This window comes from Piliocolobus tephrosceles, chromosome 8 (assembly GCF_002776525.5).
Source record: "Piliocolobus tephrosceles isolate RC106 chromosome 8, ASM277652v3, whole genome shotgun sequence".
NCBI classification, from domain to species: domain Eukaryota; kingdom Metazoa; phylum Chordata; class Mammalia; order Primates; family Cercopithecidae; genus Piliocolobus; species Piliocolobus tephrosceles.
In genome coordinates this window covers 64,280,307-64,298,267 of record NC_045441.1, presented here as the reverse complement: position 1 = coordinate 64,298,267, position 17,961 = coordinate 64,280,307, and the positions used below count along the sequence as shown (strand labels likewise).

Genomic DNA, 17,961 nt, shown 5'->3' with positions numbered 1-17,961 from the left:
ATCTATTTCCTCATGATTAGCTCTTCAGGTCATGTGTTTTTGTCTAGAGTACCACATGAGCAATATGTCCTTCTGAGTGTAAAACATCTGAAGTTGTAGTGATTGTATGTTGTCCTGTGGTTAAGGTATTGTCTTGTTTCTCCAATGTGTAGTTATATATTTTTTTAAAATTTTATGTGAAGATGCTTGAAGGCTATGTAAGTATCCTGTTGATCATCAAGCACTCCCCAGCACACACACACACACACACACACACACACACACACACACCTACCCACCCATATAGGTTTAGCATACATTGATTACTCTTGCATGAATCAATTTTTTATTTAATTGTTGCAAAATGGTGATTTTCTAATTCAATGTTTCATTCTCTGTTTATTAGTTGACATTCTACTGAAAGAAAATCTTTCACCTCCTTCCCTTTCCTTGTGTACTGAAAAATTTGTTTTCTTTAAAATGAACCAAAAAGTTATGAGCATGGACCTGTGGGTTTGTATTTTGTTAAATGTGTTATTAGCTATTGTCCTTAGTTATTTGGGTCCTCAAATTGCCCCGGGGTAGGCCAGTGGAATTGTCCTCAAGACGGCTCTTGTTTTGTTTTAGCTTGATTTTTTTTTAAGGCACTTGTGAATTTTCGACACAAGACATCCCAGGATCATAGTGAATCGCTCCTGCTCCAACCTTGGAATCAGCCATTTATCCAAGGAACCTTGGTTTCTCTCAGTAGGGAGTGATATTTAGATCCTGTGGCACATATCTTTTTATGCAAAAATGTTATTACTGCTTGTGACTCCTTGAGAATTGGTTTGAACGTCAAAAGAGTTTAAAACCTTTTCACTTAAGTATATACATTTTTCTAATTATAAAAAGGATATGTATTTATATTACAGAAAATACAGACAAGCATAGGTAAGAAGAATAAAAGGTGCCTTGAACCCACTACTCTACTCATGTTGACCACCACTGGATGTGAGTGTGTTTTACATAGCCAAGATCACATCATGTATATAGAATATTGCATTTTGCTGTATCTACATAGCATGTCATTGTTTTCTCAAAGTCATAGAAATTAGACAATTTCATTTTTAAGTCACACATTGTATATTAAAATTTCTGTTTTCCTTCTTGATTTTGTTTCCATTGATGCAATACCCTAAAGTAGAAAAAGTTTGCTGGTATTGAGCTTCTTTCTCTGCTCTCTTTAAAGCCCATATTCTTGCCTATCCTCTGCCCTCCCACTGAATTGCATAAGATGTAAAATTATCAATTTCAGAAATAAATTGTTAGTATCAGAGACTGGGAAACATGTATTTTGTACATTCTAACTGTACTTTTGGTTTGAGATATGACTGTCTATTCAGTGATAAACTTTTTTTTTCCTAAAATGTGACACCAGTGTTTGGCAAATACGAGTGAGTAGTTCAATGAAATACATGCTTAGTTGCCACGGGTATATTTAGACCTGGGTGCAGAATTTTCAGCCCTTGAGAGCAGGGACCATCTCTGGCTTTGCTCACCATTGTTTTCTCTCTACAGTAGGGTTTCTCAACCTCAACACTTCATTGAAATTTCAGACCTAAGAGTCTTAACTTACGGAGAGCAGAAGTTTTAGGGCATTTTGTTAAAGTACCCTGAAACATTATATTTGAGGGCTGGGTTTTCTAAAAGCCAAAGTATGCTACGATGTGGGTAGTGTAGATGTGTTTGTGTCTTTCTGAGTGTTGAAAGACATAAGAATGACATCAGCAAAATTAGACCATCTGGAAGATTGAATGAGCTGGCCAGCTGGTGGGGGAAGGGCAGGGCCTGGGAGATAACTCATCTGGGGAAAGTGCAAGGGCCCAGAGGAAGGAATGCACATGCCTTAAGGGGCCTCTTAGAAAAGTAGAATTGCATTAACTAGAGACCAGGAAGTGACTCCTAGAGCGAAAGGATTTTAGGAATTAATTTATACTTCTTAAAAGTTTTTGAAAAAAGCTTCATTGAGATAAAGTAAGTGACACTGTGTAGTTGCCTTAAATTGTTTCTACATGGATATTTAAAATGTAATTTTTGTAATATTTTTATTTTTATTTAAAAGGAAATTTTAAAAACAAGCATTTACATCTTAGGTCTACTAATTAGTTTAAGGTGTACAGTAGTTTTGGAAGTATAATAAAATGAAAACTATCGTGGTGCCTTTATGTTTTATTAACGGAGACTTACATTAACATATTTAACTTGAAGTGCTCTCTCACAGGATACAAGTTATTTGGGCTTTAATAACTCTTCATAAGGTAGATAGTTGGTGCAAGTAAAGAGCCCACCATTAAAGTTCATCACTGGAAAATATATACATTTTTGAGGAGACTATACTTTTTTAAATTTTTTTTTTTTAAGTGACCAAGCTTCACCATGTTGCCTGGGCTAGTCTCCAACTCTTGAGCTCAAGCAATCCTCCTGCCTCAGCCTCCCAAATTGCTGGAATTCTTCGCCTGACCCTCTTTAATGCATTTTTTAAAAGTTATTTTTGTTCTTTTATATTATTCAGGATAAGAATGAAAGGAATAGGGATATGATAACTATATATATATATATATATATATTTTTTTTTTTTTTTTTTCCCTGAGACGGAGTCTTGCTTTGTTGCCCAGGCTGGAGTGCAGTGGTGCGATCTCGGCTCACTACAACCTCCACCTCCTGGGTTCAAGTGATTCTCCTGCCTCAGCCTCCCAAGTAGTGCGCTACCATGTCCGGCTAATTTTTGTATTTTTAGTAGAGACAGGGTTTCACTATGTTGGACAGGTCGGTCTCGATCTCCTGACCTCATGATCTACCCTCCTCAGCTTCCCAAAGTGCTGGGATTCCAGGCATGAGCCACTGCTCCTGGCTGACAGCAATATTTTTATATTAGAAAAAAGAGCATTTGACTTTATTTTTCCCTTAGAGCTGGACTATCAGCTATTTTTGAATTTTAATTTTTTAAAATTATTATAAATACTACAACTTTCATAGTATTTGTTGATAATTAAGCTTTTTGTACTGGCTGAGTGATTTTGAGTAGGCAGAGCCTGTTACAAAATCATGATAAGGTTATTAAACAAGCTAATGTTATTTCAGGCAACAAAGTGTTATTATAGGCATATAGTTAGGTTTATTGCTTAGAGTATCAATAATTTAAACTTTTAAAACCAACTTAATTATTTTTTGTTTCTTTAGAGAGAATGATAATACAATGTTATCAATCCAAAAGATTCCTGGATTCCTTTATTTTCTGTAAAGGATTTTATATTGCTTGTTCTTTTAAGTTTAGCATTAATGGAAAGGAAAATGGTGTATAGATATGGGTAATTTTTAAAGTTTATTTTAATAGTAGATAATTTTACTCATTTAAAATATAGAATAAAAGGTAATGCTTGAAACTTGTTATTAATACAAAGTACTTCATGAGAACACTGCAGTGAAGTGTCTCAGTTTTACTGAGTTTTGTGTGTTGTTATTCTATCTTTATGAAACATTTTATACTTTGGGAATCATATTGTTACTCTATAATTTTTAGACTCCAAAGTCTTTTTTTTCCATCTTGGGCAACATGGGGAAACCCCTTCTCTACCAAACTATATAAAAAATTAGCTGGGCCTGCTGGCATGCCTGTAGTCCCAGCTACTTGGGAGGGTCTCTTGAGCCCAGGTGGTTAGGGCTGCAGTAAGCAGAGATCACACCCCTGCCTTTTAGCCTGGGTGACAGAGCGAGACTCCATATTAAAAAAAAAAAAAAAAAAAAAAGTCTTTTTTCCCTCAAGTCTTAAACAATATTAACTGCACACAGAATATTACTTTGAAATGCAGTAATTTTTCTTTTTTCCTCACTATGGCCACCTGGCTTTGAAATATGTGCAGAATACTCTTAGAGCTACTTTATTTGAAAAATAGTAATTAAAAATTTCTATTCTTTAGATTTATTTTTACCTTTGTATCAAATTTAAGCATTTTGGGACATAAGAATTGCATGGCCCAACATAAGTAACCATTAGCCACACTGTTTAAATTTAGTTAATGGAAATAAAATAAAATTAAACATTTATTTCTGTAGTCACTAGCCACGTTTCAAGGGATCAGTAGTGGCTACCATATTAGATACTGCTGATATGGAACATTTCCATCATCACAGACACTTCTATTGGATACACTGCTCTAGAATAGGAGTTCACAAAGGGCCTCCTGGGGGTCCAGTCTAGTCCACGACTTGTGTTAATATGAAGTTTTATTGGAATACGGCCATGACCATTTGTTTGCACATTGTCCATGGCTGCTTTCACACTGTAACAGCAGAATTGAGTGGTTGGAACAGAAACTTTATATCCCACAGAGAGAGTAAAATATTTTCCTTTTATTTCTTTACAAAAAATGTTGTGTTCCCTGCTTTAGAGTATATATGCTCATAAAGTTAAAGTAGTTTGAATAACATATGCATAGCACATGTTAGTAATATAGCATGTTACATAAGGCAGGTTATCATAGTTCAAAGATGAGTCAGACGAGAACAGTCAAAAATAGAATCTAAGACCAAAGTGCTGGATAATTAGACAGGAGCAGTCATTCCCTTGTAGGGACAACTAGAAGGTAAGTCTTCTGGTAGATCAGTTCCTTTCCAAAATGGAGAGAAGTAAAGAAGAGTCCCAGGTAAGACTGATCAGTTTACATCGAAGGTGCTAATCCACTGAAGGTGGGGTGGGCAACTGGAAGGATTAGTGCACAGTTGCCATGAGATGCACCTGTGCCAGTGTGGCTCACTGTCACACCTGGGCCCAGAGTTAAGGGACCGAATTTGAAAAAGATGCTAGGACAGTTATAAGATTAACAGAGTGAGGTAGGTAACAGAAATAGATGTAATAGGTTAGACCTAAAAACCTCTCAGTTTACACTTAAAATAGAAATTTTTGCAAAAGTGTTTTAATTCATTAATATAGTATAAAGTTTCTAAATATTTGATTGATTGGATCATTTTAGTGTTCTTATAACCTTCTTTTACTCTTTATATGGAGTATCCAAGAAATGTAGTCTCTTAGATGACATGTGAAATACTTAAGTCCATTTTGTTTACCATTTTACATACAATTTTAATATTATTTTAAACCATGGAACTGTTCCATTTTGGTGGAATATGTGCGTATTTTGTGTGTGGCTTATAGTTTTTAAAACAGAAGCCAAATTGTCTTGATGCATAGGTTGTAGCCCACAGGGATTTCTCTCTGAGGATACTGTTAAACTTTTATTTTTTTAAACTTATATATTTTTAGTTATTAGATTTGAAACTACATTATAGGGCAGTGTACTAACAGCCTTTGACATTGGCCTAATAGAACTGTCATTGTTAATGTTTCTTTGTTGTTTTCCTAGGTTGAAGCTAACAATTTCTTATTCAAAGTGTCCTTGCTTCTCTTAGGCCAGGGCTTTTATAAGGGCTCAGTGAGTACCTTATAAAGGCTGACCCTTACTGGAGCAGATTATAGTGTAGCATGAAGAGCTAAATTTAGAGGGAAGCGGGGCCTCTGCTCCAAATAGTAACAGCTAAAGGATAGACACTCTTGGAGAGCAGAATATCTTCATTTAGTCTGTCACCACCAGTGGGTGAGTTTTTGTTTGTTTGTTCTAATTTTGGGTGTTATATCAAAGTCTTTGCGTACATTTTTATGTTTGCATGTTATTATGTGTTTGTGCACATGGAATATATCGAGGGTATGAAAAGTAAGCCCACATAGCTGCGTTATAAAGAAACAAACTTTTATGCTTAGAAAGGAAGTAAGTATAAAAGCTAAAGATTTTGAAAATGGAGTAATTCTTTCATATGCTGTGTTTGGTGGTACTTCTCCATTAACAGAAATAATAGAAACAAGGTGCAAAGAGTTAATTAGGGAATTCCATGAGTTTGTATTCTAAACCCCAAAACAAAACTTTTAGGAGGGACTCACACTTTAGAATTTTTGAAATTACAAATTAAAAACCATTTTTACCCTGAACAGTGGTGTGTGCCTGTAATCCCAGTTACCCAAGAGGCTGAGATGAGAGAATTGCTTGAGTCCAGGAGTTTGAAGTCACCCTAGTCAACATAGTAACACCCTCATCTCTAAGGAAGTAGAGAGAGAGAAAAAAAGGAAGGAAGGAGAGAGAAAGAAAAAGGAAGGACGGAAAGAAAGAAGAAAAACATCTTTGGCAGAGAAATCTGCTGGAGAGATTTCTGTCTAGTTGAGCTATATTCTTTTTGCATCTTGGTACAAGACCCAACACCCAAATTCTTTGACACATATTTTTCTTTGCTAGCACAAATACGTTTTATATAATATTTGTGTTGGGAAGATATGGAGACAATAATATGTATATCATCATCACTTTTGCAACAATAAAATATTGGCTGATCCAGAGTGAATCTGTTTATAATGCCAGCAGGAAAGTTTCTGAATGAAACTTTTGCAGTGAATATAAATGATGCATTAGAAGCTCTGTTTTCAACATCCATCAAATGAAATGGGAATTCATTGATTAAGTTTATGGAATTTGTAATGATTTCAATATGTTGCTGTTGCCCCATACACATAAGCAATCACTTTATTCTTGCACTGGTCTGTGTTTCTACTGTTGAACTATTACACTGTGTTGCAAATGTTTGAATTTTATCCCTCCCAGTGAGTTTCTCGAGGGCATGGATTCTGGCTTAATAACCTTTGTATCTTGAAGCGTGATGTATTAAGTTCATTTTATTTTATAGGGTTGATAAAAATTATTTCTCAAACCATGTAATTACTTTTTGTGTTTTTATGTGACTTTTAATTAGTTTCCCTTCTAAAATAATGATTAACTTGAAGTTTTCAATAATAAACAGTTTTTTTATTATGTGAAGCTACAAGTTTCTCTTTTATGCAGTAAGAAGGAAAATTTGGTACATAAATAATTTTTTCATGTTCTTCAGGATTTAAACAAAAACTTTCAGGAGTAATTAAATTACTTGAATAATGTAAATTTTTTATTGTTTGATGGCATAAGTAATTGAAATCAAGACATTTTCAAATGAATGCTAAAATCTTTGGAAGGTAATTAAATAATTTGCTTGAATAATGCATGTTATATTGAATGTTTGGCCTTCATAATTGAAGCAATCTAGACATATTTTCAGTTTATAATATTTATGTCAACAAGCATATTCTCAATTTTTAAGAAGTCTTGTGGAGCTGACCTTACATTTTTTCAAAGATGGTATTACATTTTTTAAATTGTTTATTAAATCCAGTAAAATAGTATGAAGTACTCAAATCCCTGTCCATTAAGGTAAACCAAAAAATAAAAAATTTATTAACAGTTTCTTTATCCTTCTTAAATTGTTGTTGCATAGAAAACCATATATTCTATACACCCTCCTTGTAACCAAGTACTTTACATTCTTTTATTCAGCTTGCTTTTTTCCACTATCCTTATCCCTTGAGCATCTTCCATATCAGTCCAGCAACTTATTTGAAAAGTATTTATTATATGTTTATACTTTGCTCAATGTAAAAGGTGCAGAATGGAGGAGCTAAAGGAGCTCTACAGAATAAAAACCTACAAGGTTCCTGTCCTAGTGGAGGTTACACTCATGGAGGGTATAGACCCTAGACAAAGAGATAATAATAAAATGGCAGGCACTGCTAAAGAAAAATAAAGCTAGGTAAGGAGAGCTAGTGACAATGGGCCACTTTGGTGGAGATGGTCAGAGAAGACCTCCCTTTTCAGGGATGCATTTGAATGATTGCCAGGAGATAGCCATGTGGACAGCTGGGGAAGATCTTTCCTGAAAGAGAGGCAGGAACAGAGCCTCAGAAGCCAGACCTTATCTGGCCTATTGGAAGAACAACAAAGAGATCAATGTGACTGGAACTCAATAGCGATGAGACAAGATGTGTATTGAATATACATATATAGTCAGAAAGGTAGCCAGGATCAGAAATGTAGTACAGTTAGATCTAATTCATGCTTTCATAAGCTTCATGCTGTTCCACTTGGTGGCTACATTATAGCTTATTTGAGGACATTTCATGTTCCATTTTTATGTATACAACAGTGCTGCAACTGAAAACAATGGTGCAACTAAATCCTTTTACATATACAAGTATATTTGCATTCTTGTGTGAACATAACTATAGGATAAATTCCTGATAAGGTATTGCTGGACCAAGGTTATGCCCCTGTAAATATTTATAGACACTCACTGAAATTTTCCTCAAAGTATTTCATGGAGTTTAACCTTTACATCAAAGTCGGTGTCTGTGGTTGTTTTTCCTATGTCCTTTGCCAACACTGAGTATTGGTAAACTTTAAAATTTTGACTAGTCCAAGTTAAAATTAGATCTCATTTTTAAAAGTGTATTTATGCCGGGCGCCGTGGCTCACGCCTGTATTCCCAGCAGTCCGGGAGGCCGAGGCAGGTGGATCATGAGGTCAGGAGTTCAAGACCTGGCCACCATGGTGAAACCCCGTCTCTACTAAAAATACAAAAATTAGCCAGGTGTGGCGGCTCACGCTTGTAGTCCCAGCTACTCAGGAGGCTGAGGCAGGAGAATCATTTGAACCCAGGACGCGGAGGTTGCAGTGAGCTGAGATCACACCACTGCTGCACTCCCACCTGGGCGACAGCGAGACTCCGTCTCAATTTTAAAAATAAAAGGCATATTCAGTAATGAGAGAGGTTAAACATATGTTCAACCAAATTTATTGCCCATATTTTTTTCATATCGACTGCTTATTTGAAATACATAATCTTTATTTTCTTTGTTTTCAGAAATTTTATGAATAAGCATCAGAAGCCAGTGCTAACAGGCCAGCGGTTCAAAACTCGGAAAAGGGGTAGGTTGTGTGTGTGTGTGTTTAAAGTTGTAACCAAAATGTAAGATTGGAGAAGAAGCTGAATGATCCCTGTTTCCCCCAACCTCACTGATTCTACTCATTTGAGCTCTGAGTGTAGAATCTGACGTGCTTTAGTGAAACCATAGAACTTCCAGTTACTTGTTGGACAAGTTATTTAATTTGCCTACGCTACTTGTTTTCATCTACAGAATGGGATAGATACCTCTGTTCAGGTTGTCTTACTTTCATGTGAGGTTATGAAGGCAATTGATGAATTTCACTGGTTTCGACGTTAGCATTGTATTTGGTTTTTGCCTTCTTTGTCATTTTATGAAAACGTTGATGGCAAAGATGATAAAATGAAAAGTAAATTAGGAAGTGAGATACTGAAGAGTTTCTTAATTTTTCAGAAATGAGGAAGTCAAAATAAATCTACTCCCCTAAATTCCCCCTTAAAAACCGTATTTTCAAATGTCTTTCATTGTGGTAAGGGTAGTTATAGACCCATGTTGATGATGACTGGTGAAATTTCTATTTGTGTGAGTGACTTTTTTCTGTTATAACGTTCATCTTAGCATTCTTTTTGTGTAAGTAATATTTTATACATTTTTTTAGAGACAGGGTCTTGACTGTCACCCAGGTTGGAGTGCAGTGGTGTGATGATAGCTCACTGCAGCCTCAAACACCTGGGCTCAAGTGGTCCTTACACCTCAGCCTCCCAAGTAGCTGGGACTATAGGTGCACACCACCACACCTGGCTAATTAAAAAAAAAAAAAAAATTTGTAGAGACACGGTCTTGAACTCCTGGCCTCAAGCAGTCCTCCTCCCTTGGCCTCCCAAAGTGCTGAGATTGTGGATGTGAGCCACTGCACCTGGCCTATATAAAGACATTTATGTGTGTATGTATGTATGTATTTATTTATTTAGAGACGGAGTCTCACTCTGTCATCAGGCTGGAGTGCAGTGGCACCATCTCAGCTCACTGTAACCTCCGCCTCCTGGGTTCAAGCAATTCTTCTGCCTCAGCCTCCCAAGTAGCTGGGGTTACAGGTGCCTGCCATCATGCACAGCCAATTTTTGTATTTTATTATATTTATTTTATTTTGTATTTTATTTTTATTTTGTATTTTATTTATTTTTTTTTAGATAGGGTCTTGCTCTTACACCCAGGCTAGAATATAGTGGTGGCATCACAGCTACTACAGACTTGACCTTCTGGGCTCAAGTGCTCCTCCCACCTCAGCCACCCAAGAAACCACTTTTTTGTGGAGACAAGGTCTTGCTATGTTGTTGAAGCTGGGCTCAAGCAGTGTTCCTGTCTCAGCTTCCCAGTGTGATGGGATTATAGGCATGAGCCACCACACCAAGCCAAGAATATTTTAAATATGATTTCATATTTAGTCAGTTTTGCATAATTATATAGAGGTCCTCGTGGATATAAGAATAGCTGAACTGGGGCCAGGCTTGGTGGCTCACACCTGTAATCCCATGCTTTGGGAGGCCGAGGCAGGCAGATCACCTGAGTTTGGGAGTTTGAGACCAGCCTGACCAACATGGTGAAACCCAGTCTCTACTAAAAGTACAAAATTAGCCGGGCATGGTGGCACATGCCTGTAATCCCAGCTACTCTGGAGGCTGAGGCAGGAGAATCGTTTGAACCCGGGAGGCAGAAGTTGCAGTGAGCTGACATCGTGCCATTGAACTCCAGCCTGGGCAACAAGCAAAACTCCATCTCAAAAAAAAAAAAAAAAAAAAAGCTGAACTGAAACTCAATAGGGAAACTTTTTCAAAGAGGAAACATGATATGAGTGATTAAGTTAAATAAAGTTGAAGGGAATTACTGAAAAATATTTAAGGTAGTATGTATACAGATAAAAGATGTTGGAGCAGAATCCCATGTAATGATCTTGGAGGACTAAATTATTTCATTGATAACTGACTTTATATGCCTTTGGCAGTCCCTGCTAAGCAGCCTGTGTTGTCTTGCAATGCTATGTCCATTTAAGTAACAAGTCTAGTCATGTAGACAGAAAAGAAATTGCAATATAATAGATCACTTGGATCAGAAGAGTTTGTAAGAGTCACTAGGAAGCAGTAAGACTGAATTTAACTGTGTGCTGTCTGCTGGGAAGCTTCATGTTCAAAGTAAAATATAAAAATAAAAATAAATTAAGTAACCAAAAAATACTTTGTACAGTTTTTCTGTTTTGCACTCTCCCTTTTCTATTTTTTTCATTTCTGGCCTATCCCCATAAGAAGAGTTAGTGCAAGTATAACCTGAGCCACTTCTCTATTTAGTCCTCATCTTAGTCTTTCAAATTGTGCCCCACTGCATTGCCCCTTGCCATCTGGAAGCGGATATCAAACACAAAGTGCTAACCAGAATTCATTGTCTCATTGTTTAAAGCAGTCTTGGAAAAAAGGATATGGATGATTTTAAAAGGATTTATCAGTAATAAACAATATGGTTCAGAAACCTGTGATAATAGCTAATATATGCCCAGCTATGAGGCACAGAAACGTTTGCTATTGCCTGCCCCTGGGGGATTGTGTTAATCTCAGAGCTGGATCTCCAGCTCAAGCATCTTTATTAGTGTGACGCTAATCCACTGGAACTGAGCTCAAGAGAGGGCCTCAGAATGTATTGCACAACAGCAGATGTGAGTCAGCGAGTAAACTGGCCCTTACAGTTTGTCTTCAGTTTAGAACCGGAAAGTTTCCTCTCCTTCAGAACCAGTTTGCCTCTGAATCGCTTGGTGGTCAAGATTGTGCTGTTGGAGTACTCTGGGAGAGCCACTGAGAAATATATATTATTTGCCAGTTGATCTGGATTTATATAACTCATATCTCTTGGGGATTTAAGCAACACTTGAACCATTTTGTGCCACACTCCTGATGGGGGAATAAAAATGGAGTCAACCTCATTTTCTGCTGCTCTTAGCAGTGAAATGCCTCCTGATGATTTCTCATCCTTAACTTTTCTTTGCCATTATGAAGGGGCTGACATCAAATAAGTGGTTAGCAATTTTGTAGAGCTGGGGAAAATTACTACTGAGGATATTTCAAGGTCCTTGTGATAGGCTGTTTTCTGAAGATATGTCTTCACTTTGAAACATTTCCTAGCAAAGTGAATGCTCCTGCATGCCAAGTTAGTATGACAATGTATTTCTTATTGCATTGACATTACTGCTTAGCGTTAAAATACAAACGTCATGGCAGGACACATTATGTAATAGAACTCTAATCAGATTCTCTTTTCCTTTATGAAATACATCTCGCTTATGATATATTCTCCAAAGTAATTATGTTTTTTACTGTGGCTTGTGGAAATCTGAAAGGATGAAAATTTCTCCCGTGAGCAATTGGATTATGCTTTGCTAAATGAAACATTTAATAATCGAACTGGTCTTTCTGCGCATTTGTAGAAAAATTGGATTACAATTAGTGAAAACAAGAGAGAGAAAAAAAGGTCAAACTGCAGGCATTCAGCATGACCATGTGCTCAGGTTTCTCCCTGAGACTTTAGCTCTCTAATAATGTTTTTTGTTGTTGTTGCTGGAGACAGAGTCTCACTCTGTCATCTAGGCTGGATTTCAGTGGCACAATCTCAGCTCACTGCAGCCTCTGCCTCCCGGATTCAAGCGATTCTTGTGCCTCAGCCTCCCAAGTAGCTGGGATTACAGGCGTGCACCACCACAGCCAGCTAATTTTTGTAATTTTTAGTAGACATGAAGTTTCATCATGTTGCTCAGGCTCGTCTCAAAACTACTGGCCTCAAGTGATCCATCTACCTTAGCCTCCCAAAGTGCTGGAATTCCAGCACTCCAAAAGTGCTGGAATTACAGGCTGGGCACGGTAAGCCACCATGCCCAGCCATATAATATTGGTTTTAAATCACTTTTAGCTTTATAATAAGTGGTGTTAATAACTAAATGAGTAAACCTTTAAATCTTGAAATATATGTGCAAATATGAGTATATATATACATAAAATTAGAAAATACATTTGATTTTACAGGAAAAAAGAAAATATGTGATTTTAAAATTCATTGCTATATCTCAGTGATATTCAGAAAGGGATGTAGGTTCTGCTGTTATATTACTTCACTAATGTGTTTTTAACCAGTTACTGTAGTTCCCACAATAAGCAAGTTAGATAACGTATAGGCATATTTGAGTGTCAGAATTAGGCCCATTTCTTCTCTGTGTCAGTACAAGGGCTATTATGACTAACTCTTGAGTATCACAATTATGATTCACCAGCACAGTTTAAACTGGAGACCCCTAATTATATCCTTCTCACTTTAAGGGAGACTTGAACTGCCAAATGGAAATCCAAGGAAGCAATGGCATATTTTCATTCGAATTTTGTTAGTATTTCTGCTAGACTGTCCTCTGATAAAATACAAACTACATTTACTGTACTTTCAGATGAAAAAGACTCTTTAGGTCCGATGTTGTCTTGTTTCTCAAGTTTCCATTAGTGTTCTTTCCATTTTCTTATATGGCAATTTTCTAGTCCTTTTGATGGGCAGTTTGTTTTAGCAGCTGGGAGCTTTTTTCAGCCTGCAAAACAATTATTAGTCCTATCGGTCCATCATAAGTTTTTAAGATTCCCAAGCTGTAAGTAATCATTTTGACCTACCACCCTTATTGCTCACTGTTGAAATATCCTTGGCTGTAGTATGCTATCTTCCTTTTTCTCTTTGCTGGTAATTCTTTTGTAATGGGAGAATGAAGATCTTTTTACAAACAAGTTTTCAAGTTGTGTCTTAAATTGAAAACAAAGTCCTCTGCTTGGATTCTTGGCATAGTCTGGGTTTTTCCTCATTTATCCATTTACATTTCCCAGTACCTCCATTTGTGATTTTCAAATCATCAAAATCTGTTCTACCACCTGAATCAACATCCAACCATGTTGTAGGGCCTTTATGGGAATGACCTTATTTGATTTTGGAAACTGGTCACAAGACTTAATATAACAGCATGTGGTTGTTTTACTTCTACCATTCTCATATTATAGGAAAGAAAATATCTTTCTTCAACAGGGAAGAATTGCCTGTTGGCTAGACCCTGAGTGGGAGGTGAAGTTTTCTGTGCTTGTCAGTGGGTTCCTTTTGTGTAGAAACACAGTTATCCCCTCCTCCTGCTCCACCTAATGTATTCCTCTAGAATTCCTATCCGTTTTCCTCCCCCTCTACACAACAAGACCCTAATTATATTTTTTCTGCAGTCACCATTTGCATGTTCTTGACTGCATAATGTTTTGCTTACAGCATCAAAAGGACTTTTTATCTCTTGTCCATGATGAATATTGTCCCAGTTAATTTATGTGTGTCTTTATGGTATCTCACGCTGCGTGACTCTGACTGGTACTGGGAATGCCATTCTTCTCTCGTTCTCATGCTGATGTGACTAGCGTTAACCACTTACAACCCAGCCCTTCTGTTAGACCACCTACAAGCAGTACAAACTAGGCAGTTGCTGTATGGTTTTAAAATGTAGCTTTTAATTGTGTCAAAGTTATACATGCACATAATATGGCTAGTTCTTGATTTTTCTGTTGGAGATATTAAATATACCTTTTCTACTATGGAAAATGATGATTCAGCTCCCTTTCATTGCTTACTTCTCCCCACCCCCATACTTCCTGTCCTTCTGTATTCTTTCATTGTATCATAGTTTCAGCTACACCAGTGTTTAGGGTTTATATTTTTGTGACTTTGTACATGCTATTCACAGCTGAACTGACATGACTGCATTTTTTAAAAATAACATTATTTTGTTATCTCTTGATTTAATAAATGTAATTATCTCTTGAGTGGGGTGGGACTTAGTTTTCTGTGGCTTAAAATTAGACAACCCTAACCTTTCCCTTTGTTGTATAAATCTCTTAACACAAAACACTTAAGGAAAAGCTTTAAATGTCCTTTCACCATTATCCACAAGAGTACTATTACCTGTCTTGTTTTTCCCCTCTTGCCTGGGGTCTCAGGACTTACTCTTCAGTTATTATCTATTTTTGAGGCCTTGGGTGTTTCAGTATATGTATGTTCATATTGCTCTTACCCTTGATTAGTAGTTTGGCTGGGCCAGGCACAGTGGCTCATGCCTGTAACCCCAATACTTTGGGAGACCAAGGCCGGTGGATCTTTTGAGGCCAAGAGTTTGAGACCAGCCTGTGCAACATGGCAAGATCCTGTCTGTACTGAAGATACAAATCCTAGTACCTGTAGTCCCAGTTACTTGGGAAACTGAAGCAGGAAAATCACATGAACCCAGGAGGTGGAGGTTACAGTGAGCCAAGATTGCGCCACTGCCCTCCAGCCTGGGTGACAGAGTGAGACCCTGTCTCAAAAAAAAAAAAAGTTTTTCTTTTGGCTGAACACTGACAAGAACTCTAGGCTGGAAATACTTTTCCCTAAGAATTCTGAGGAAATGTCTTCTGTGTCTTGTATTTCTGTTGAGCAATTGAGTTGCTTGATACTTTTTACATATCACTTGTTTTTGTTTTTTTTTTTTTTTTTTGCCCCTGAAACTTCAGATAATTGCTTTGTTCCCAGTATTCTGAAATCTCACAGTCATCAGTGTACCTTGTGTGAATCCACTTTCAATCTTTGTGCCGGGTTCCCAGACAACCATGTACTTGGAAACAATCTTTCATTTCTATGAGGTTTATTGAGATTTTTCAAAAAATTTCCTTTCCTTTGTTTTCTCATTCCGTCTGTTAGATGTATTTTTTTTTCTTTTTTTTCTTTTTTTTTGATATTTGACAGGTCTGCCCTTTTTCTATTCTTTTTGCTACTATTTTCTAGGTCTTTGACCTTTTTTCTAGTTTCTGAAAGATAATCTTAGCTTTCTCTTAATGCTGCCATTGAGTTGTTTACTTTTTCTATCATATTTTTGATTTCTAAGAACTCTTTATTTATGAAATGTTTTTGTAATATTCTCTTCCTTCCCTCCCACTTCTGTTGGAAATCTTTCACCTCTAGAGATATCTATGATGCGATTTTTTCTTTTGAAGTTTTGGGTTCATCCTTTGCTCCTCTCTCCTCACATCCAGAGTTATTCTCCATGGGTGTGGGAAAAAAAGGTGATGTCCTTTGAGTTGAACTACAGACACTTTACCTTTAATCCACTCATTTTATTTCCACCAAATCTGACATGTAGTTTGTGATCTTCACTTCTTATCAACAGTGTATGATCCCTGCTTTGTTCAAGACCTGGCTCCAAGTTGACCTTCCACAAAGTTTTGCTAGAGTCTAGACCAAAACTCCTTCCAAACCCAAACTTCCGGTCACCACATCAAACTACTTCTCTAGGTTCATGTGTCCATTTCACTGTGACAGCTCATTTATGCTTTTCATGTGTGCCTTTGTGATTGCTCTGTATTTGTCTTATCCACTTTGCTAAGGAAAAACAGCTGTATCATATCTCTATCCGTGTCAGTCCTCTGAAGCCCCACAAAATCAAAACCATTTTTATAATGATACCAATATATTATTCACATCTTTCACGCAATTCTCTCATAATTTTGCAGAGGAGTTTTCTAGCGTTTAAAGATGTATGATCATGATTTGCAAGAGTATAAAACAATACTATCCTTCTCACTAATTTTTTTGTTAAATAAATACATAAGATGTTTTGTTTTAATTTCTTAAAATAAGTATCCATAGATTGAACCTCCATGAACAAAAACTCCCTTTGGAATGCTTGGGAATTAGGATTCCAAAGAGTTTTTTGGATTAGGATCCAAATGTACATTTTAAGTGTAAAGAGGTCATGAGACCAAAAAGTTTAGCACATGTGTCCTGAAGCTGTAGATATACATATATGGCTCATTGCATCTATTAAATATTTAAATACTCTGCAATAAATTCTTTTTTGTTTATTTTTATTTTTTTCAGACGACGTTTCACTCTTGTCCCCCAGGCTGGGGTGCAATGGTATGATCTCTGCTCACCTCAACCTCCACCTCCCGGGTTCAAGTGATTACCTCAGCCTCCCAAGTAACTGGGATTACAGGCACCCACCACCATGCCCAGCTAATTTTTTATATTTTTAATAGAGACGGGATTTCATTGTTTTGGCAAAGCTGGTCTCGAATTCCTGACCTCAGGTGATCCACCCGCCTTTGCCTCCCAAAGTGCTGGGATTAGAGGCGTGAACTAGCGCACTCGGCCTGCAGTAACTTATTTTAAAAGAGACATCCCTTCTTATTCCCCTCTGCCATCTTTATTTGTTTGTTTATATTTGTATATTCTCCTACATTCTTTGGCGATGCTCTGTGGGTATTTTTTCCTTTCTTAGATAAAATAGAATTTAAGTTTTGATTGTTATACTCTCAGTATTTATTTATTTATTTGACTGTTATTTTGAATTGTTTTATTTTAGATGAAAAAGAGAAATTCGAACCCACAGTCTTCAGGGATACACTTGTCCAGGGGCTTAATGAGGCTGGTGATGACCTTGAAGCTGTAGCCAAATTTCTGGACTCTACAGGCTCAAGATTAGATTATCGTCGCTATGCAGACACACTCTTCGATATCCTGGTGGCTGGCAGTATGCTTGGTAAACCATGCATTATTGCTTCTTGTAGTATATTTATATATTTTTAATTCTATTGAAGTATTTCCTTATAAGATAGCGTCTTTATAAGTTTATGTTTATTAGAGTTGATAGAAATACAATGATTTATGATTTGGAATGGTATTAATGTGGATGTGAAGTGATTATTGGTTAATAGAGGCATAGGACGGAGGACTTTAGTTAATGTTACAATGAAGTTGGCCGCTTTGCTTTTCCTAAAAGCCACCTTTCTCATGTGTCCATAATCTTTCAGTGTTTTTGGAGGGGCCATAAAAGGGGTAATTTCTGCAAAAGACTGTAACTTGGTGTATAAATTTCCAAGGTTTAATTAATGCCATTTCATCCATAAATAAAACTTATAAGAAATATAGTTTAAACCTGGTTTTTGAAAAATCATTTAAATTGTAAGTATAAGTAGAAAAAGTAAAGATAGAAGATTAGAAATTGTTAAAGATAGGTAAAAACAAAATAAAAGCTATACATTTTAGAACAGAGGCATCAGGAAAGAAGGCTTCAG

General features: G+C 36.6%; 1 protein-coding gene across 2 annotated transcripts in view; it reads left to right on the top strand.

Moving 5' to 3' along the window:
* BZW2 (basic leucine zipper and W2 domains 2) overlaps positions 1-17,961 on the top strand; it is a 59,446-nt gene that overhangs the window by 10,238 nt on the left and 31,247 nt on the right. For both annotated transcript variants that reach the window (XM_023215909.2, XM_023215910.1), the window contains exons 2-3: positions 8,791-8,855; positions 17,250-17,426. In XM_023215909.2, the coding sequence (XP_023071677.1) occupies positions 8,798-8,855; positions 17,250-17,426 (235 nt within the window). In that variant the 5' untranslated portion in view covers positions 8,791-8,797. The remainder of the gene's footprint in view (positions 1-8,790; positions 8,856-17,249; positions 17,427-17,961) is intronic.